At 36.6% G+C, this 23,304-nt stretch overlaps 1 protein-coding gene across 3 annotated transcripts; it reads right to left on the bottom strand.

Annotated features, from left to right (window-relative positions):
• Nucleotides 1-153: 153 nt before the first annotated feature.
• On the bottom strand, nt 154-17,984 carry LOC131779880 (solute carrier family 28 member 3). 3 transcript variants are annotated; one of them, XM_066171972.1, is made up of 10 exons: nt 17,850-17,984; nt 12,553-12,932; nt 11,532-11,673; nt 10,757-10,948; nt 8,567-8,728; nt 7,991-8,247; nt 7,486-7,654; nt 6,880-7,059; nt 2,085-2,265; nt 154-1,153 (listed from the first exon to the last, which is right to left on the bottom strand). In XM_066171972.1, the coding sequence occupies exons 1-10, from the start codon at nt 17,952-17,954 to the stop codon at nt 1,074-1,076; spliced, it is 1,848 nt and encodes a 615-aa protein (XP_066028069.1). In that variant the 5' UTR covers nt 17,955-17,984; the 3' UTR covers nt 154-1,073. The 3 variants fall into 3 exon arrangements, with proteins under 3 accessions (XP_066028069.1, XP_058952458.2, XP_058952461.2); XM_059096475.2 differs by lacking the exon at nt 2,085-2,265 and adding an exon at nt 2,313-2,493; XM_059096478.2 differs by lacking the exons at nt 2,085-2,265; nt 17,850-17,984 and adding exons at nt 2,313-2,493; nt 17,442-17,541.
• Nucleotides 17,985-23,304: the final 5,320 nt, after the last annotated feature.

Here is a 23,304-nt window from a genome sequence, read left to right on the forward strand (position 1 = left end):
AAACCGTAAATTCGATTTTGGCGGGAGGGGGGTGGTCGGGTGTGAAGCTCCATTTGCAAATAAATGTCTATACTCATTGACGTACCCAAGACAGAAACTAGACTGGGTTGGCGCTCTCCCGCTTAAAAAGCAAAAAAAAAACTTTAAAACATATCCTTTTCTCACTTTTATTAATAACGTACGATATTGTTAAATTTACTTCATTAAGTTTTAAGAACGCTATAAGTTGTAGGACGGTGTTTACCAAAAATATTACCCCACTGTGAGATCGTCTTTTAAAAATATCCAGGGAGTTTAATTCAAAAGAGAAAAAATCTAATCTCCTAGCAGGTTTAAAGTAAACTTTTTAAATTGTTTGAATCTTATTTTCCCCTTAATTGTAGCTATTTTGAATTCTGAGTTACTAAATACGAGCGACTGTTTCTCTTTAAACTGTTTCTATTTCAACAAACATTTACACACATTTACTTGATATCCTCATAAATTTTCTATTTACCATGAAAGCAGCATCAAAACAGTATAGTGTGAACTAAAATATTATTTCCCACATATGGCAAAGAAAGATACCCCCACGCACCGTGCTTCAGCGTGCACATGCGCTGATGTGCTCTAATGCTTTCAATTATGTGAAATCTCCCCACAACATCGATACATTACCCAGTAAGCAGTCAATAATGTGCAGCGTTACCAGCTGGAGGGCATTACTTTGATAAAATATCAATTTCTCAAGGAAATTTATGACAGTCAGAGGGAAGAGTTGTGGATCAGATCATAAGAGCGAAAGCCTGCACAGCATTCACCTTCAAAGTGTTGAAAGAAACATTTGAGGACAGAAAGCCTTTGTAAACAAAACAATTCGATCTCCTTCTTTCCTTGAAAACGAACAATAAAGTCTACAGAAAATAACAATGCTTAAATCAAGGTCCCACTGACTTATAACAATTAACTTCGGCAAGATTGTTAATAAGTTTCCCAGTCGTCTGTTGAAGATCTTTAGCTTTGCAGTAGGGTACAAAAAAAAGAAGGAAAAGGCCCAAGCATTAGCTATCTACAATATGGCTGTACACTGCAATTTATGGAGCAACTGTTGCATTGGGTGCTGCAGTCGCTATCTGAACTACACCTTCGTACAAACTCTCATCATAAAGGACACCTGGAAAGAAACCACGTGAGAAGAAAACAAAATCACCAAACAATAAACACTGCCTGATCACATTACGCTGTGGTAGGAATTCCCTAAGTGGTTTAACATGTGCTAGGTAGTCGGATACTGCTCAAACTGCTAATAAGTGTTATCTTGACTATCCCGTGATTTCATCATTTTGTCCTTGTCTCCGTTTTCCAATTTCCTCTTCAATAATTGCTTACTGGCACATGAAAAGTAGATTTTGGGCACCGAACGGTAGCCTTTCTGTATCTTCTCGCACAGAAATTGTGGAGAAAAAGGGAGATATGTCACGGTTTAATCACTGATGACATTAATTTGAGCAATTTTAAAAGCAAAATTTGTAAGGAAAAAGAGAGATGTGTCTAAGTTTGACTACTAACAAAATCCATTCGCCAGAGACCACAACGTCAAATAGGTAACACGAGTATGCATATTCTCCATTCTGTTCCCTTAACCTTTCCCATGGTACTGACGAGGAGAGTCTATTTGAAAATCAAGAGCTTATTTAGTTGATCATCTCCTTTAATCTCGTGAACTTATCATTTGATTCAGGAGTGATATTGTAAGGAGATACTAAATGCTAGTCTTTTTTTACTTTTAAGAGTCAAAGGTTTAAGCGAGGTAAAACACAGATGATGTTCAAGTCGTGATTAGATTGAGTTTTGGCACTTAATTGATTGGGAAGGTGGGACGAGTTTTCTTGACCAAGAACAGCACGCTATACGAGAATACAGTGAAGAAAAGCTCGTGCAACCCCGGATTAGTTTTGACGATATATCTTAAGATATCCTTTCAATGTACTGTGATTGGCTGAAAAAAAGGTACCATTTTATGTTCACCTTAGGTCTGACTAGCCGCTCTAATCACTCTCGATTCCTGAATCCAATGTATCGGAAGTAACACTAATAAATCTCACCTGCTACACAAGCAGTCATGAAACATGCAACAGTACCAGCAATAAGGGTCCTGATTGCTATCTTGGACATGTCCGGTACACGACTAGGAGCCATGGGCCCCAGACCTCCAAGCACAACCCCGACGGATGACAAATTAGCAAACCCACAGAGAGCATAGGTGCTAATGATTTCAGAACGTATCTGTTTGGACAGATGCAATTAAAAAAGATGTACGTTACAAATCTCACCTGCAACGCATGCTGTCATCAAGCAAGCAACTGTACCCGCAACCAGTGCACGTAAGGCAACCGTGGCCAAGTCTTGTCGTCGTGACGGGGCTAACGGAGCCAACCCTCCAATTTGAATTCCGATCGAGCTAAAGTTGGAAAAGCCACATAACGCATACGTGGCAATAATCTCCGAGCGAATCTGTTAGAAAAGTTCGGTAAAGAGAGAATTGTGTTAAGTGGTTACAAGTTATGTGGTGGCAAAAGTTGCTGAAGATGACAACTTTGTGTTTCAAAGAGTATTGATCATGAGAAATATGAAGTGATACAATAGAAACGAGGAAGGAATCTCTTAGAAAAGAGGAGAAGAGAAGGGGCACAATACTGGGTGACAAGATATTAGATATTAGTATGAGAGATCCAATGTAGGAAGTAAAAAAGAAAGACTATGGTGAAGCAGATATCCATTACTGGGTGACAGTAGAACATTTACCGAAGATGAAGAGCTTTTGTTACAAGGATTAAGAACATTGGAGATGGCCGAAGTAGTGATCCAATAAAAGTGGAGGTATAAGTGAATGAAAACTAGATTAACGTGAGTGTAGAATGGTGCTAAAACGAATGAAAACTGTGTTAAGAAAAGTGCTATTTAGAATAACTAAAATGAAGAACATGTTAATACAAGTGCAAACTACATTAAACCAATTAAAACTAAACTAAAGACGAGTGCAAACTAATACCAAGAATGAAATCTGTATTAAAAAGAGTGCGAACACGAACTAAATCGTTAACAACAAAAGTAACTATAGAAAAATTAAATAAAACCGATATCTATGTTAGGACAAGTGGAAACTAGAATGAAAGCAAAGAAAACTGAATAGGAACAAATGATATAATGAACGAAAAAGCAACAATTCGAAAATTGCGATTGACAAATGAAAGGCAATTGTAGTGCAATAACAAAATGGCACTTAAAAAAAAGTCAAATGAAAATTATTTTGGGTTAATGTTCATGAATAGGAAAAGCTGATCCATCAACTATTGCTTTATTAAGATCCGTAAAAATTACTTGATGTGAAATTAGGGTTAACGGGATAATTTTTCTTACAGTAGCAACAGAACTGTAAGTTCTCAGGGTAAAAAAGGTTAAGTTCACCGAGGTCAAGACTAATTGAAGATATATTTTAGGTAGACTAACAATTTCATCCTCCTTGCGATTTCAATACGTCCTCCTTGCGATTTAAATGCGTTAATCTGTAACAAGGTAACGACAACAAACTTAAGTTATCGGTTGAACGTTGTTATTGTGATATAATTATCTCAATTACATGGAAATGTAGAGCGAATAGAAGAGAGAATTACTGATCAAATCTTAGATGCCAGAGGGTTAGAAATTAACATATTTATTACCTGGTCACTTTTAAGAACGAGCTGTTCCAAAAGTGGAGAATTTCACATGATTTTTTTATTTCCTGTTTTAGCTGTTATAAGATAGGTTAACAGGTTGTAAGTGTCGAAATTAATCTCTAATTGGTATGTAATTTCTAAGGGCAGCAAGCAGAAATAAAATTAAAAGATTATTTTCTCAGTGTCAATTTCTGGGTTACCATTGTATGGTTCTGATTTAAATTATTAATTAAAAAATAAGATCTGAAGTTTAAACCTCCTTGAAATGTTATGTTGAACTTTGCCTAACTAAAACATTTCACTTAGCGTACTTTTCAAATTTCACAAATCCACATAAATCTGACAAATCAGTAATTGATGTTACTATTGTTAAATGAGGTTTTATCATTTATTCAACACTGGAAATATTAATAAGCAGTGAAGAAAAGAAAGATTCAGAGGCAATTATTACACAACAAAAAGAACCTAAATTGAAATTTATCTCTGAGTACCTTTTACTCAGTTGTGGGTTATTCATGGTCAAAAATAATGTTACAGGTTTAGAAACAATAGAAATCAGGAATTAATTTTTTTACACCAAATAAGAATCCTATTCATAAAATTGATTAAAGCTTCTATTTCCCTGTGACCACATTATCTTCATGTTATCCTTCAAATACTATACATATTTATGGAGTTCACAAATTTTCAAATTGATAGATGATCCTCAGGAGAACCACTGGAATTGTTAATGTTTAAAGGTTAGTCTTCATCAGTCAAACAAGACGTTTTCACAATAGGGATGGCAAAGGGTTAAAGCTCATTCAATAATGAGTGCAATTGATGGATTCAAGTTCATTTAACAAAAATCTACAATTTCATTCTTCTATGGTTAAATCTAGCCTTAAGGGTTTAAAGAAAATGGTAATTATAAAAACTAAAACAAAAAGCAAAGAAACAAAGGTGAAATTTCAATTAACATTTAAAAAAATATTTACTGAATCTATTTGGGAGACTGTTTAATCGGGAGCTGTAGAAGAGGGAAAATGTAACATTTTTTATTTCATACAAGTGTGTTAAATTACAAGCCTTTAATTGGTAAATCTAAGTTATCATATTTTAGATGTTTGATCAAGCATATTAAACAGTTGTAAGATTTTCTTAGAATTGGCTTCAGGGTGAGAAAATCTCAGATATTATATTCATGTTATTCATTTTGAGAAAAAACTGAATTCAGTCAAGAGCCCATTATTCAGTGCATTTAGTATCAAGTAGGTAGAACAATCTAAAATATGTTGTTTACTCATTTGACATACAAATTAATATAAGTTTGCAGTCAGTGTATTATGTTTAAGAGGTATGGTGACAATGGCAGTAAACATTCTTTATAACAAAAGGTAAACATGTCTTTAGGAAAATTTGTCTTTTGAGACTGCCCTTCCAATGATTTAAAATGAATGTTAAGTGTTAAAAAAACACACGACAGAGCAAAACAAAGGCAACTTTAGACATTCCATTTTTTAGTCTTAGATTTCTTGATATTAAAATGCAAACTTTCTCTAATAACAAATACAAAGGTGAAGCAAATTTACAATTTTATTGCAATGTAAGTTTGATTGGAAATTAAGTAAAACAAAAATTCAAGAGTGGAGAAAAAAACACATTTTAAAAGACCTGAAATTCACCAACATGTACATCTAGCTGTAATATTTGACAGTCTTTTAGAAAGATCAAGTGTTAATGATTCTACATGGTTTTTACATACCCTTAGCTAAGAAATAGGTTACTGGGCAATTATGTTGTAAATTTAATGCTTTCATGTAAGATTTTAATTTAATCATGAAAAGTTATAAATAAAAATGCAAAAAGATCCAGTAAGCAAAAGTTTAAAAACTTTCAAATTCTAAACAAAGTTATTATAAAAGAGACAGGAATGTTGTAAGAAAGGCCAGTATGAACAGTTAGTGTATGCATTACAACCCATATTAAGTTTGGAATACATGATAAATTAGAAGTTGAATTGTGAATCTTCAGGTTTAGTGTTTTTGCAGACATTGCATGCTGAACATGTGATATGTTAAAATAATTAACACAAAGTGGGTTTGAGTGATTACATCAAAGAAAACAAGCTGTTTATCTGATTTAAGAATTGTTTTCCTCAACATTTTCATAAACATATAATGAGATTATAACAAGAATGCTGTTAAGTTTGCAACTGCAAACTATAACCCTATGTTTACAACACAGCCATTAGTTCATATCAAGGGGAATATTTTGTTAGCTGATGGGAGAATGGAACATGCATCACAGCATTTAATTTCCTTCCATTTTCATGGGCACATGCACTAAGATTATGTCAAGAATGCAGTTAAGTGAACATTTGCCAACTTCAAGCTTGAGTTTATGACACAATCGTCTTTTTTTTTTTCATCCATCAATGGATTATGGTGACAGTTGCCATAACATGCAAAGACTGGTTGATGGGTGCTGGAACCTGTTCAACTAAAGCCAGCTAACATTTAAAACCAAAACTATGATCCCATTTAAACCATTCAAGAAAATAAAATTTTGACAAAATACTACCAACTGTAAATCTAAATATGACTGTGTAAAGCTCAAAAGGAACTCTTGACTATATGTCTTTGACACTGCTATGATCCTAAGTATGAAAATAAATTAATATCATGCATTTACACAAAACCAAAATTCACTGAGTTTTACTTGAAGGAATGCACCCACTAAAATAAAAACAACTGTTCAAATGCACAGGCAGAAGACAAATTTTGCATACTGAGAATTGCAGTACAATTCATAACAACTTATATGAAAGATGTACAATCTGTTATACTAAGCTATTTTCAATTCCTGAATGCAACACTACATTATACCTATCTAAGGCAGCTCTGTCTGTCTAAACTATACCAAACACCTTCCATATTCATTGTTTTGCACTCAGTATGTTAAGTTCATCATCTACAAGTACATTTAAACAATTGTTTTTCTTTAGAGTGTGGGCATTCCCTTTAAAGACAGCAAAGCAGGAAGACAGCTTTGAAAGAATGGTAATACCATTCACACATCTAAATGTTTTGATTATGAAGCTTCCATCATCTCTTACAACATATAAGAACCATACAACTTTAACTTAACAGTAGACAACTTCATGCTGTGTGCATTTTGTTATATTCTATATAACACTCACCGAAATTGTGCGCAAGCCATTCATTTTTGTCCGGTTATCAATAAACCCAGCAAGCCGTGTATAAGCCACAAACTCATTTAGGAATGTTTTAATACCAAGAAGCTCTGCAACAACATCTGAATCTTCCCAAGGAACACCCATGATAAAGGCAACTGGTCGTAGTACATATGAACAAATATACTGAAAGACAAGAAGACAAATCCTCTAGTGATTTTTACATATTTCCTTTTCAGCCAATATGAAGCTTCCTAGAGTTGGAGGCTCACAACATTTTCTACCAGCACACCTTTAATGCTTAAACCTACAAGTATCCCTTCTAATGAAGGGAAATTCTTCACTGATTTCTGTTTACACCTTAAACATAAAAGTACTTTGAGGTTGTACAATATTTAAACCTTGAGTACTCACTTTCCAACCTTGTTGCAAGTCACAACAAGGCTCCATAACATTCACCAACAACATTCTGCTCTGACTTTTTGATTCATTGTGCAAACAAATAGATTTCTCTGACTAAGTATACTGATTTCTGGTTTATTCAATCACAAACAAAAGTCAAGATAAATTAAATCACTTCAAGGTACTAGAAAATTTTGACCTAATTAATACCTCAAAACTAAGTTCTGGTTTTCCAACCATTGATCCAAGCCACGACAAGACTCCATTGAAAAACGCCAAAAAGGCAAGGAAAGCAATCAGATTGGCTGCAATGTTGGCAACAAGAGCAATAGCAGTACTGGCACCTTTGGCAGCCGCTTCAATAATATTCCTTTCATTTCTACAAGACAAAGACAAAGTCAAAGATCCATGAACAGGAGTGGAACAAACATTCATTAAACACCCAACCAAGAGGATTATGCAGAAAGTCAATACATAAAACCACTAGCACCAAACACAAAGTTACATACTTTGTCTCAAAATGCGGTCATAATTGAAAGGGTTGTCAAGCTGAGCTGGCAACTAATGCATTTCACCTTTTACTTTGAAAAGCACCCATACTATTCTTAGTGTTTCAATATGGAAGCATGACATTGCACTGAGACTTTGTATCAAAGTCTAGTTACTAAAAAATCCTTTCAACCCTGAATCAGACACCACTATTCACTTGGCTTACCCTTTGGGCAGTTCAATATTTTCATCATCAAGAGTTTCTGGAATTTCTGTTTCTGGGTACATTAGCTTTGAAATGGCAAGAGCGGCTGGCGCAGACATCACAGATGCACTCAACAAATGAGAGGCTGATACACCATACTCAATGTAAGCTGCCAATACACTTCCTGCGATGGTAGCAAATCCACCTGTCATTATTGCATGAAGCTCTGACATTGTGACATGTTCAAGAAATGGTCTAACCATAAGGGGTGCTTCAGTCTACATAGAACAAAACAAAAACAGAACACAAGAATGAATATTCAAATATTTCCAAGTTGAGGAATCCATCACTCTCTCAATTCATTTTCTAAAGAACCTTCTTGTCTGCCTCAAGAGAGATATTGCACTTAAGTCCTGATAGTTTTATACACATGCATCAAGTACACAAAGAATGGCAGAATTTTTTCTGAAAAGACAGTGGTGAATGTGAAGTACAAGTCAGGCAATATTGTCTTCTTGGCAACCTGGCAGTGAATTAAATGGTACCAACCAGATTCAAGGATCAGAGTTTATAAATTAGATTACACATATACAGTACCTGTCCAATAAAGATATTTCCAGCAGCATTCAAACTCTCCACACCACTTGTCTTCATTGTTTTCTGCATAAGCCACGCAATTTTCTTGATAATCACTTGCATGATACCAATATAATAACACACTGAGATAACTGAACTGAAGAAAATAATAATGGGCAGCACCTGTTGATTAAAAAATTAAAAAATTTTTTAGATTTCAGTTTCTTTAACAACATCAAATGTAGAAAAAATATCAATTCATCATGTTATTTCAACCACAGGTCAAACAACTATAATTTACTTCAAGTATGCTATTTCTTATCAGAATCCTTTGGTTACTTTTGTGTAACCCAGTTGATAGCGCAGGTGTAATAAACTACAAAGGCTTAAAATAAGAGCCTTGACCCTTTAACTGCCAGGATCTGATTGTTAATTCTCCCCTCCAGCTGCTACACATTTCCTTGTAAATAAGTAACAAGAATTTGTTGTTAAATCAAGAGAAAACTTCTACCTGATAAGTTTGAATATTCTCATTACCTGTTTGTAGGATAGTTTATGGATAATATAAGGAGAAATTACATGTTAATCACTTGTGGGACTTCAAGGGTTAATCCAAAACACACACTTGCAATCTTTCTCCCTTTTCCATAAGGTGGCAAAGTTCTGTTCTACACTTGGCCTCCATATGACAATTTTGGCCTAGTATATTAGAAAATTAGCCCCTAAATAGTGTCTAGAAGGTAAGGGTTTGACTGATGTATCCTCTCTAATAAACTAACCATAAGTAAACAGTTATCACTTACAGCTGAATGTTGTCTACAATAAATATATGTTATTTGCCGGCTGGGAGGTCCGTATGGTGAAAAACTGTGACTGAGGTCTTGAAAATACTGCCCGAGGCCGTAGGCCGAGGGCAGCATTTTCAAGACCGAGGTCACAGTTTTTCACCATACAGACCGACCCTTAGCCGGTAAATAACATATATTTATTGTTTTTAAACTTGACGAAATTCTTTCCGAAAGAACCCGAATGATTTATGCCGGTAAATACGGCAAGATCTTCCATAAACTGAACAATTTTTGAGTGAGTAAATGGTAGTTAAAATAGAGGTGATGCAAATTTAAGAGAGATGCCTCAGCGAAACATTTTCATTTCCGTAACGATAAAGGTGATTTAAAAGGCTTCCAAACAAACTTTAAAACATTATTTTTACAAGTATCTGTCACAATCTGACACCTGTCAATTAGAGAGCGTGCAAGAAAAAAAAAAGTGTAGGAACATTTGAAAACCAACAGAACTAGTTTGGCAAGGACTGTCACGACAATGTTTTCTTCAAAATCAGTTAATGATCTAACGGAAACTATTATTCACTCTCATCGACGATTCATTCATGTACGAAGATTTACCTCTGTTCATTAAGTAAACGGCGAGGAAAGTAATTGTGAGTAGATTCAATTTTTTTTATTTTGAAGTTGTGAGAGTTTGCTCGTTTGTTTGCTGTAATGGCGTGTTTAACTCTGATCTTTCATTCACAAAAACTAAATTCGAACGGCACACTCCAACGAGACACAAGGGAATGTAATGCGGCCTTTTCTCAAAAAATTCCTTCAATTTCTGTAGTGCAATTTAAGGTACAAATGTCCAAATTGAACGGAATTGGAAAGACTCACCAGGAGCGTATATTTGTTGTAGAATTTAAAACTTCGCTCGCTCTTTCACTATGAACAAATTGCTCGAGAAAATTCAGATATTAAATGAATGAAAGTTCCATCGTTCAGTTTAACTGTAACCAAATACCTCACGTTTCAACTTTCTGGGTACTTTTTGTGAACGATTAAAATTAATTGCAGACGGTTTTTAGGCCGCTTGTCAACCAACGTAATGACACTATTGTTTATACAAATTCATTCTGAAACCAATATTTTTCTGTCGACCAAAGTGATTTGATAGAGAGAAAAGAGAGGATTCATAAGTTATTTATCGGCTTGAGGTAGTGACCGACATGTTTGCTTAAAAATACAGCCCAGCCAGAAAACGAGGTATATTTATGAAAAATGACAACGAAAGTTGGGATGTACTCGGCGACTCACGAAAGCGTTACCGTGGCCCGTGGGCAGAGATAGGAAAATACTGACCAGGTAAAGAACCAATCAGATTGCAAGATTCGTTACCGTGCCCTCTAAAAAAACAATAAAGCACATTAATATATACCTGGAAGGCAAAGAAATGTTCTCTGTAGCCTTCTCCAAACACAAATGCAGCCCCAACACTGGTGTAATCCAAGAATGCTGTCACTTGATTTCCTGCACCTTTGAAAGCTTCAAAACCAAATTTGGTACGAAGAATAAGCAAGCCAAACACAAACTGTAAAGCAAGTCCCCAGATAACTGGTTGCCACTTAACCTAGCAATGAAGAAAGGAGAGTTGAAAAACAATTTGTAAACAATTCTTAAGTCTACTTACAGTGATCCCCCCTCTCTTTCCCCAGTGTTAATCTGACAAGTAATGAGAGAAAAAAGGATGTAAAGAATTCCTCATGTTTAATTGCTCTTTTCCACTCACTAGTGCACTAATTCATTCAGTTTTTGAACAAGTTAGAAAATAAAAATAACATGAGTACCAAATGTTCTGCCATTGAATATCAATAACAGATCTCACCATTACTACACATGCAGTTTATTCAAGTTTTCATGCTAATGCTGTATCAAAATAATAATAATAAATGAAAAACAAACAAACATGAGTCTTCCATGACTTGGGGAAATATTTAGAGGCTATCCCCAATGGTTTCCACAGCCACAGGTGTCCCATACCTCGAGGATTTTTCCCCCCTGACCATTTCCAGCCACCCAACTCAAAGTGCGCCCCACTCATCCTAAATTTGAAATAAACTCATTACTTATTTGAGGATTTGCATATCTACTGAATGATGATTACTTCTAGTGGATGTTCAGCCAAAGAATTTGAAAAAGAGGGTGGAATTTACCTTTCTTGGGTGTTTTGAGAAAATCCAACAGAAGAGAATGTTCACAAGCAATCCAGCAAGGGAAATAAAACGTTCAGGTTTCTTAGCAGTGTCCAATCCGAAAAATACTCCAAGTAATACCAACACAATAACCAAAAGAACCCTAGAAAAGAAATCATTTGTTCTGAGAATGGGTCATTCAATCTTAATTTCTTTGTCTTTTATTAAGAGATTTAAGTGAAAGTTCTTTACAAGGTTGAAGCAATTATGACTCATGTTTTAATAAATCTTGGATATCCACACAATTTTGCTTTTATGCCCTATGTTAGTCCAACAGTGAAGATGTAAGGGCCAGCTACACTTGGCAGAATAAATAAGACACAACAACTTCTATGCGTCTGATTCCTTGTATTCTTGTACAGGATAATAAAAACAAATAACAAATGAGGGTCTATCTGGCAACAATTCGAAGTTATTGCTTCTTACACAGCCTAAGATCCTTCGTTAAAACTAACTCGGTAAAAAAACAGCAAAAAGTCCTGTAAGTCACGCTCAAACTATGCACGTGGCATGGGAAACTGTGCCCTTTGTATATTGTCAGCAGTGCTATAAACTGTATGTAAACGCAATGAATCATACAGTAGAATTCCACAGCAAGGAATTTATTCAAGGTCCCATGACAATTTACTGATACTTTTTATGTGTGCTAGAAAAAATACTTTTATTATAGGCTCTGTGATAGATACATGCAAGCGCCTTACACAGGAGCACTGCACCAGTGACCCAGGCAGGATTACCAATGGAACTCTTGCTGTAGAGTTCACCATGTGTTAGTTTTCAATGTTAACCTCCAGAGCTACACATGTGATGCTACTGGTTGTCAAAAAGCTTCATAAAAGGAGTGGATACAAACATTAAAATTTAACCACTCTTCTCATTTACTCAGTACTCCCTGACAAAGATTAAAAGTACATGGACAAACATTTCCTAAAAAATCCTTTACATAACAACATACTCCTGCTCTAGAACAATGTCCACTCACCATTTCAAATAACGCCATCTACTGCTGAATGCCTCAGCAATTGGCTTCAAAACCACTTGATAGATTTCTGCTCCACAGTGCTTATTTATGAACATGTACGTCATGCAAAACCACAAAAACATGGTAAGTCCAAACAAGGACTTAGCTTTGTCAAATCCACTATGAGCAATGGCAACAATGCTGTAGATGAGTAAAAGGACTGTTACGCACACCAGGATAATTGACAAGCTGTGTTTTTCCCAAATTTCATAACACTTGTTGTACTCTGGTGACTCTTCCCATTTGGCCACAAAAACATGAAATCTCTTCTTCTTGACTGGAGTTTCATCCTTTAAACTTGACTTGGACTCATTCACCCCAGACATCTCCAAATGATCAAGCTTCAGTTCAAGATAAAAAAACATAATTAGAACTATTTAAATAAGACACCATGCAAGCCCTAGGATTTCAAATCCCATGGAGAACATTTTTTCAGTCCATGCCCAAAGACCTTGGGAACCTACTTTCAACATTTATTATTTCAAAAACACAGGATGTTTGACTTTTGGTAAAGTACATTGAAATGGACCATGAATACTATTTTAACAAAAATAGTGGGCATCTTTCTAAATGTCAGTGCACTGGAAGCCCTAACAATTTCCGAGCACATGAACCACCACCTCCAGTAAAAGTACGAGATGGTGGACAAGGAGAAAAACAACTAATCTAGCTTTGCATATAAGATCTAATACCAAAGAATTGCTCTTCTACTTACAAATCAGAGCAAAAAAAAAAAAGCGTATTTCATTTAAATTTTGATCAGTTAGGCTGTATGTCTCATAGTCAAAATGGTGAATGATTCTGAAGGATGATATTAGGAGACCCTTAAAAGAGGGCCATGATCATGCCAAGAGATAATTAATTTGTCTGGGAAATCATCCTATTGGAACTGTCTCAAAGTCCAACTCGAATTCAAACTCAATGGTTTAAATTCCTGATAAGGTGAAGCTTATGTAATTAACTACAACACCACAAGACTGGCATTTTACAATCAGAATATTGCAATCTATACCTAAGTGGATTTAATAGAATATTGACTATCTAAACATTCTGGAAAATACTGTTCAAATACATCTTCCACGTGGATGATTTACTTCTGTTTGAAAACATCCATGGATATATCGTGAAAAGGCAAAAAAGAGATGTAATATCCCAGATAAGTTAAATGTCCATGTTGACTGTTGTAAAGTCTGTCAAGTCCAAAGTAAAATGAATAAAGGGAGTAAGTTTCTAAAGAAACTGTAGTGCTGTATTGGTGGGAAAGTATAACAGGTAAGTTGGTGTTTACCACATAGTTGAGATCGTAAATTTGCCACAGTAAAGAGTTAAAAAGGCTGAAACTTCAAGCATTAGCCCTTTGTCAGAGCGAAGGAGTAACCTTTTCTCCAAACATCTCAATGGAGTCATCACTAGTATAGACACAAACAAAGAAAAACTTTCTTACAAAACAATAACCAATGCTAATATCCTGAGTGTATAGATCAGGACTTGTTACTTGATAAACAGTAAACTCAACAGAACTTTAATCTGGAACAAAGCAATGCTACACGGCCATATTGTCAAAACAGACAACAGCAACTCAAGCACATGGTTGAACTAAAGGTTGATTGGTTGATCTAGACAATTGATATATTGTCACACTGAGGATCTAAAGGGCTGTTTGAAGTATCATTATATAATTTCCCATCAACTTCCACATTTCCTCGTGAATAAGTTGACCCCCTATTTTCAAGGTCAAAAAGCAGATATTTCATCATTTGTGATCAAATAAGTAAAATTCAGATTGATAGAAATTCCCAGAAAGTTAATCTCTTATTTCTGAGAATTAAAAAAAATTGCAGCACAAAATCTAACAGTGTGATGTGGAGCTTGTTAGCACTTCTTTATATCACCATGATTTAAGCATTCACAAGCACTTCAATTTACTAGAGAAAATTTTCTATATTTTGTAAATTGCATTGAGCCACCAGAACTTTTTCCCACAGTTGCTGCATTTGTTCTTTGGCATGCATTTTAGTTTCTCGCCTTGTTTTCACCAGTGGTGAACCAACTTTTCATTGAAGTAGAATTCATTGCCTGCTGCACAGTTGTTTGACTTCTGTGCAAACTCAATGACTTTTAATTTAAACCTGGGGGAATATTTCATATATTTTGAAGATATCTTCATAAACTGGTAAACAGGTGAGAAGTAATGTGGCCTAGTCCTTGTTAACAATGTAACCTAAAACACTTACAAATAGGTTTTTGTTTCCTTGTTAACCTGTAGTTGCAATGTAATTGGTCCCTTTCTGGCTGCTAACAACAAAGAAAAAAAAATGCTTGTATACTGCATTGTTATTGGCATGAGTGCCTAACAAGCATAACAAGCCTTTGGTTACAATAATATAATTGGTCCACACATGCAATAAACATGACTACACAAGACAACAGCATTTGCCAGGTCACTAAACTACTATAATTGTTCGATGAAAATGAAAGTTCAGCACCATAAACAGCAGTGAAGCTGTAAGAAAAAAATGTCTGCTCTACAGATCAGAAGACAATAGAAATCAGCTCCAGTAGGTTTGTTTAAGCCACTTAAAATTTATATTTCAAACTTTTTTGTTGACGAAGACTGCGCTAGAAACCGACTAGACTGTTTACAATTAAAACTGGTTTGAAAACTTGTACTAATTTCTTGGATTGCTTGGATCAGGTCTTTGTGTATGATTCATGTATAAATTGAGGTTGATTTTTTGTTCATAAAAGGTCCATTTATACATGAGTAAATACAGTAGTTTCTTAGCACAATGAAGATGCAAATTAATTTACGTTTTCTGGGTCTAAACAGGTCTTTTCCAGTTTTCATTTTCAGTAAGATTCTGATGACATATTGTCACTTTGCAATGTCTAATTACTTCAGACATGGTCTATGCTACTCTGGTTTAGAAATTTAATGGATGTATCAACAAGTTAGAACTCATACACCCAATGTTTTGACACTCCTGTCAAGTGCCTTCATTAGGGGTGACCTAATTGATCAACAACTCTGAAACCTCCTGGGTCAAGGAGTTCTGCTGTTTGAAACAACAACAGACGTTTATCAAACAGAGTGAGAAACACAATAGAAAACTCCTTCAACTGCTCAGTAAGAGGTCTCCTGGTAATTCAGGCTCATCTCTAACAGATAAACCTTTCCTCCAAGAAGTTAGCCATGCCAGAATGGAGTGGTTTTGAGAAGGGTCTCAAGTTTGCTATTGCTAATTGTCTCCACTGTAGAGAAGAGCATTGCTCAACTCAACAGCGACCATAAGCACTTGATAAGTGCAGAAATGACAGCTTGTCACGAAGCATGGAGACAATTCCTGTTTTCCCTTTAAAACACTTTATTATTTATCTTAAACTTCTGAAAACCTTACGATCTTGAACCTTATCTATAGTAACCAATTACATCATACTTATTTCTGAAACACTATTTTTGAACAAGAACAATCTAGACACTAATGATATATCCTTATATACATATCCTTAAAATAACTCAATAGAATGTTCCGGAATATGGAGAAGTTTCTAGCTCAGCTTATGCAATAGCGTTGTGGTAAATAAATGTTCTATTAATTTCTGGAGACTTCGTTACACAGCTTCTGTCCACGTTTTTATGGTTTACCTAAAATTTATGAATCAGGAATTCTATTGAGACCCATGGTCTCTTTTATTAATTCTCAGACTTCTGTAATTTCTAGTTATCTTAGGAGAATTTTGTCACCTGTTAGGAATACTGATTATACTATCAAAAATTCCTGCAAATTTGTAGATTTCACGAGGGATAAAATTCTTAATGCTGGTGACAAATTGGCATCTTTTGACATTGTTTTGCTGTCCCCCAAAATCCCCATTGACCTTGTCGTTAAAGTTGCGGAGGAGAGACTCAAAGGAGACGCGTCCCTGGGACAAAGAACTTCTTTGACCGTGGAGGATATAATTCATCTGCGGTCTTTTTGCCTCAAAATCACGCAATTTACATACAACGGCACCTACTATCGGCAGGTTTTTGGTACAGCTATGGGATCGCCTGTCTCTGCTGTCATTGCCAATATTTAAAAGCATTACAAACCAAAATACCGAATATTACTGGAATTTCGAATGTGGCGAGACGTGTGTAGTCATGTGTAAATGACGTAAAATAAACAGTTCTACAGTATTACAAAAAATTTTGACAATTTCCTGGTTTGTTTTCCGGTTTGCTATTGTATATTTTTTGTTTCCAGGAAAGAGAGCTCTCGTAGACGCGAAGCCTAGCCACTATTTCGCGAACAAGCCACAATAGCATCATTAATTATTCATATTATCATGTACGGACATAGTGCGCAGTTGTCGTACAAATTACTACGGTGATCAAAATCAAACAACGCACAAACTATCGTAACCAATATAGTCAAGCCCTTGTGGCAACATCATGTTAAAATCGTTAGTCTATAAAATACAGCATTCTTGAAATTTCTAATACGCACAAAGAAAAAGGACAATAAGCCCGGCTTTGCCAAAGGAAAAGGACAATAAGCTCGACTTAACCAAGAAAGGCGGGATTCGCGCGAGAAAAGCGTTCGATTTTTTTCAACTTTGAGGAAGAGTTTCGATTTGACCGGGGATAATTGTTTTAACCGAAGCTTTTTAAAATTGCTTTTGGATTTAGACAAGTAAGAAAAAACAAAACCAGAACAAATTTGAGAAGTAATCGGTAAAGGTCGACATGGTGGAACTACTCCATTCTTATCTTACTCAAATAACAAAGTCGACAACATAATTTTCACACTTTGCCAGAGCATCAATACAAAAATCCGACACCGAAAGCACTCTCCATACGTACTTACCGAAGTCATCTTGATAACTTTCGACAAAATGCTCTTCTAAAACTTTTACTATTCACTAGAGTACACACGTGCGTTGAATCGTAACCTTCAGGGAGCAGTGACGTCAAAGAACAATTACTAGATAATATATGCATATATATCAAACGGAGAGAGACTAAAGTGGCCATGGCAAAGACGAAATATCTTTTAAAAATCTTAAAAAAAAATGCAGTTATTCTTATGGCTTACAGAAACTCGTCTAAAAAACTGATGTTGAGCTAGGTAAAGTAAAGCTTTGATCGAAGTATTAATTTACGCCATGTCGATTCCACGAGGGAACACCGCGTGCTCATTTAAGAGTTACATACAACTATGAAGTTGGGTATCAATCGCGAAATAGCGAGAAATTTGTGATTGAACACGACGTACCATTAAATTTTGGTCTTCCACGTTGCCATCCAAAAGAGCACTTCGTAATCCATCGACCACACAGCCGCTGTCTTCAAGGTTTACTTTGGTCGGGGGGTTATCCATTGTCGAACGCGCGATCCAAATCTTACGACGCCAATATATCAAACTAAGAAGAGAAAAAGGCTCTCGATTACAGGTAAGGCCAAGTTTACGTCTCATTTCAATTCAAAGAAAACATTTTTGGCTCGGTTGCCTTGAAAACTTATGAAACATGTTGGCGCCAAAACTTGCGTTTGGCGCCATAAACATTCCACTACGCAAATTTACTTACCAGAAATTACGGTGATCTTAAACTGTCAGGTCAGGTAGAAAAACGAAAATAGGAGTAGATGCTGCGGTGGCGGTTGTGCCAATGAAAAGGACTAAAATCAGAAGTTGACGGAAAGAGTTGTATGTGCACTTGTTTACAGCTTGTAGTTGTGTTGGGGTTTGAAGCGCCAAATGGACTTTCAAACCCCTTGATTTGCGCGCGAATAATGAGTTAGCCAATTAGAATGCTCAACGTCTGCCACTTGTCTCTTCACCCAATCAAAACACGATCATAACAAAAGATCAGTAATCAAAGTAGAAAGGTCAATTAGAAGCAAACTTGGACCAAACAGCTCAAATGAGTCTTCACATTTACTCTCAGATAAAACGACAACATACGCAGTCGACTAAGATCGGAAGTGTAAGCATATGAGCATTTCTTGAAGCCACTAATTAAGTTAGTCGGTTGGTCTGTATTATTACCAACCGTAAGATGCAACGACTTTACGGGTAGGAAAGGAAATTCTAAAATAGCCACTAACACAATTACTTAACAGCTACCTCAACGTCGGAAATACATAAATTAAAATTCTTCCGACCTTGTCAGAGGCTATTAAAATTTTACATATTTAGACGTCGTCGTAAGGTCAAGAGGAAAGTATTGAGGTTTATTATTCAAATGCACAAAGTAGAGTACAAATAACGCGCCAATAGAGTACAAACATCTGCGATATTCGACGGTTATTTGGACATTTGGTTATTTTGTACTGTAAAAAAACCTGTTTACTAGTCGGCTGCGCGCGCTACGCGTCTCTATCCGCTTTGCTATTCTCACCTTGTGAGAAATGAGCAGAGAGACTTATTAGCAGAAAAAAGAGCAGTTGGGTGATAAATAACTTATTATACTCGTTGTTTGTATTGTGGCGGTTAATGCCAACTCCTCAAAATACGGTACAATACGGTTAACTCCTCAAAATACGGTACAATTCGTAAAAATGCTCAGCGATACTACACACCAAATCGTCTACTAACATATACTGATATCACGTTAAATTTCATGTGGTCTCAAACGTGACAAACGAGTCGTGTATCGCAGATGGTGATGTGTTTTGGCGGGAATGCTGTTTGCGCCTAGAAAGATACCATAGCAAATTTTACTTTTTTCGCCGCCACGTGCTAGAAGCAGCACTCCTATAGAAAAACATATAAAAGGGATGTTCCGAAATAATTGAAAAATTTAACTTATTTCGCTCAGACCCTGAATAACAAATATGATTATTTTTATTTCAAAAGGGGAAATTAATACTATGCTTAAATTGCGTCTGGTGAAACAGTGAGTGCTACATATAAACAATATCCTAGTTTTTGTAGAGGCGTATCGATGTGATAGAGAAATCTACGGGCTGTTTATACTCAAGCCACAGGTTGTAAAAGTGGAAATATGCCATAACTTAATAAGTGATGGGCTGGCGTCTTACCGAAGCCTCCACTTGAATAAGCTAAGGATTATTTTCGCGTATAGACAAACCTATTGTTTTAGAAGGCTTCGATCCGAGGTGAAGTTTGAGCTTTTGCTTCACATTGACAGGATTGTAAAATGTTACAATGTCCGCTGAAGAAGCACAACCGGGGAAATTATTCGAACAATCTCTTGCAAATGTGGTATAGAGAAACTGTTCCTGTTAGTGTACCACGCTTGTCTCGTAACGAGAACTGTTTTGTTTTTCAAGGTCACACGTGATTAGCAGCTGTAGTAACATCTCCAAAATTCCACGAGGCTTTCATTTTGGAAATGCATCTGAATCGCCTACGGGCTTGTCTCAAATTTGAAAAAACCATCTGGAAAAACTTTTGACCAACAATTCCTGTTCGTGGTCAAATCTCATGGAATTGAAAAATTGCAAGGAAAGAATCACCTATGAGCTTGCCTTCAAACAAGAACTCTAAGCCGTAAGTGAATATTTCACGACTGGCTGAGTTTCCCGCCTATCAACGCCATTGTTAAATTACTAATAATATATATATATATATATCATTACACAAATTGAAGCTTGGGGGTCTTCGGACGAAATATTTTTAGGTTTTCCCTGATGTTATCCGCCTGACTGTTATTAGGCCTCACGGCACTTTTCGAATCAAGTTTTTCTACTGTCCAGACATCGCTATCATGATATATTTCGTAGTACTATGACTTGTTGAATGGTAATAGAGTTTCCTTCGTTTGCGTGACCGAATTCTTGTAAAATGATAAGTGTTTCAGTCTCCCTTGTTTTCTCTCAAGAATAGCTAGTCTGCTTCTTACGAAAAACAGAGGCGTCTATGAGCACGTGTTTTCCATGAGGGGGCAGGTAGTAGCTGGCAGTTTTTGTCGTGTGCGTCATCAAAACAAAAGCAGCGGTAGCACAAAGCCCTTGGCTCGTACCATTGTTCTCGCTGTTCTTCTGCTCGTTACATACGGGTAGTGCATGGGCAGTGAACTAAGCATCGAGGGACTTTCTGCGTCCCATTTCTCTTGCTGCCTCCCTTCGTTCAAACTTCCTTAATGCCATGAGCAAAGCAGGTTAGTTATGCGGGGGCAGCGAAACCATCGTGGCTGACGGTTTTTTGTATATTTCATCAGGACACAAGCGGCGTTGGCGTCAAGCCCCGAGGGACTTTATAATTTTTTTCTCCATTCCTCTCGCTGCTACGCTACTCGGACTCCACATAGTACCACCAACAGAGCAGGTTAAGCGGGGGACAGTATGGCCTTCATGGCTGGCGGTTTTGTGTGTGTTTTATCGAAAACACGAGCGATGGCGGCGGGCAGGTTGAAGGGATCCTCTCTTTTCTCTTTTTCTCGCAGCTCTCCATCTCAGAGTGACGCTAACAGCAAAGAATGTTATGCGGGGGCAGCGTAACCATCGTAACTGGTAACTATGCGTGTGTTAGTGTTACCTTAAAAAGAATGAGGTGGTGGGGCGAAGCTATCGATTGCATTTTCTCCCTTCTTATTCCTCTCGCAGCTCCGCAGCATGTTCAGACCTTCCACAAAACTACCATAAAATCAGGATAAAAGTATCTCGAGAGAGCTCATAGTTTGCTGTCAAAAGGCTTATAATTTCATGGTTCACAGTGTAAAAGGGGCAGTTTTACCGTGAACCGTCATAAAAGCATGCGAATTATCAACTATGGAACGGTAGTTTCATTAAAGCACAAGCAGCCCAAGATCCAGCTGTAAGATTATCATCTTGCGAAATAAGAGCTATGGCAAAATTATAAAAGTTTTTATGGGAATATTTATTACATAAGGGCTTCACTCATGTAGTAAACCTTGAAATGGATAACTCGCTAAAATGGGTTCCTTTCAACACAGTAAGCGGTCAGATAACAAGCACTACACTGTGAAAATTAGGTGAAGTATTTCTATTGAGAATTTGACTGTATTTTTTTATTCCCAAAAACGGACGTAAATATTCCCATACAAACTCTTATAATTTCAACATGACTCTTATTTCGCAAGATGATCATCTCCCAGCTGGAGCATGGACCGCCTGTGATTGAAGACGCTGGTAGTCACAGGCAGTTCATGATCGCGAAGAAAAGAAAATATCGTTAACTGACAGAGGTACTCTCCCGTTGATACCCTTGGTTAACCGTACGCTGAGTAGTAGAATCACAGCAAGTGATATGAAGGTCCGGAGGCGAAACACTAAACAATGGCATACGTGCAGGCGCTGTTGTTTTAACACCCATCTTCTTACGTGCGCTCAACTCGCCCTTCGCGCCTCCCCCCTTCGTTTGCCTCCGTAAAAAAAAGGCAAAAAGCGCTGTTGTGCTTATTATGTGTACGCTTATTCCTGTGAGTTTCAAGGATGCTACATATGAGAAACTGTTTTGCTTACTTGAGTATAAACAAGCGATATCGATTGCTGTGATGTAAGCATATCACATCATTATCATGAGAAGTGACAAGTGTGAGTGGTCTTGCACTGAAAAGATTAGTGGAAAATGCACGAAAGATTTATGAAGATTTATATTAATTATCAGTTACTTAATCGACGCGCTTGCTTCCTTAGGGGAAAAAGCTTGATATGAATACAGAATCTTTTTCTGACATTTGTACAATCACCAGCCATAAACACAGAGTTACATTACCTCTAAGTCAGAAGGCTGCCAAGCTGACAAACTGAGTGATTGCCTTGATTAATTTGAAATCCGAGTGGTTTCATTTCTTATACTCCCAAAATTAAAGAAACTGGTGACAACTGTCAGTCAGCTGTTAAAAATATTGGGACCTGGTAGAGGCGAGGGTTACCAAGAAGACAACCAAAAAAAAAATAGCATGGACTTGACAGACACGTCTTTATTTTTCTTCTCTTCGTATTCAAAGCGACGGAAAGGGGAAAAACGGAACTGGAAAAAGAATGACTAGCGGTTACCAAAAAAAAAAGGAATCCGAACAACCCTTACTTCAGAGTAAATATCAGCCTACTTGTAGCCGTACCCCCTCCGCAAGGAGTTTCTCCATGGGGGAGGGGGTACGGCTTCATGCAGGTTTAAAGTAAAATTTAAAGGAGAATAACGCTGACCACAGGTTCCCCATCGGGTCTCCGAACTGCGACAACGCTTACTATTGCAGCTTAGTTTTCTCCCAAGGCTACTGAGTACATAAACTTGAAAACGCCAAGCTAAATAGATTAAACAGATAAATGTTCTTCGAGATAATCTTTTAACATTCAGTTTTTTCCCGAAACAAATTCATTGAACCAGCTCCAAGAAATTGAGAATAATTATGAACGTAATAACAAAATGGTGTCAGTCATGCAGATTCCTACTTTAAACTTTTATTAATTTGGATGAAAGCCTTATTAACATGACGCTAACAGCTTTTAAAATTGGATTTCTTTCAACTTTTGAAAGTAGTATTCATATGTAGATTACTATGCAACATGGATTCTTCAAACACGGTCCTCTCTCTTTCAATACAGCTGGTTGGACTTTCGAGGTTATCGTTGGTAATTGTCTCGAAAGCGAAATGTAAGCCAGCGAGTTTTGCATAACATCAGATTTCACAAAATACTTCCTGAAACATTTAGGATCGCAACCAAGTTACGCTTCCCCCGAATACATCTAAATTTAATTTGAAACATCGAGTACCACCATGCGTGCTGTTGTTATATCT

Source organism: Pocillopora verrucosa, chromosome 9 (assembly GCF_036669915.1).
Source record: "Pocillopora verrucosa isolate sample1 chromosome 9, ASM3666991v2, whole genome shotgun sequence".
NCBI lineage: Eukaryota > Metazoa > Cnidaria > Anthozoa > Scleractinia > Pocilloporidae > Pocillopora > Pocillopora verrucosa.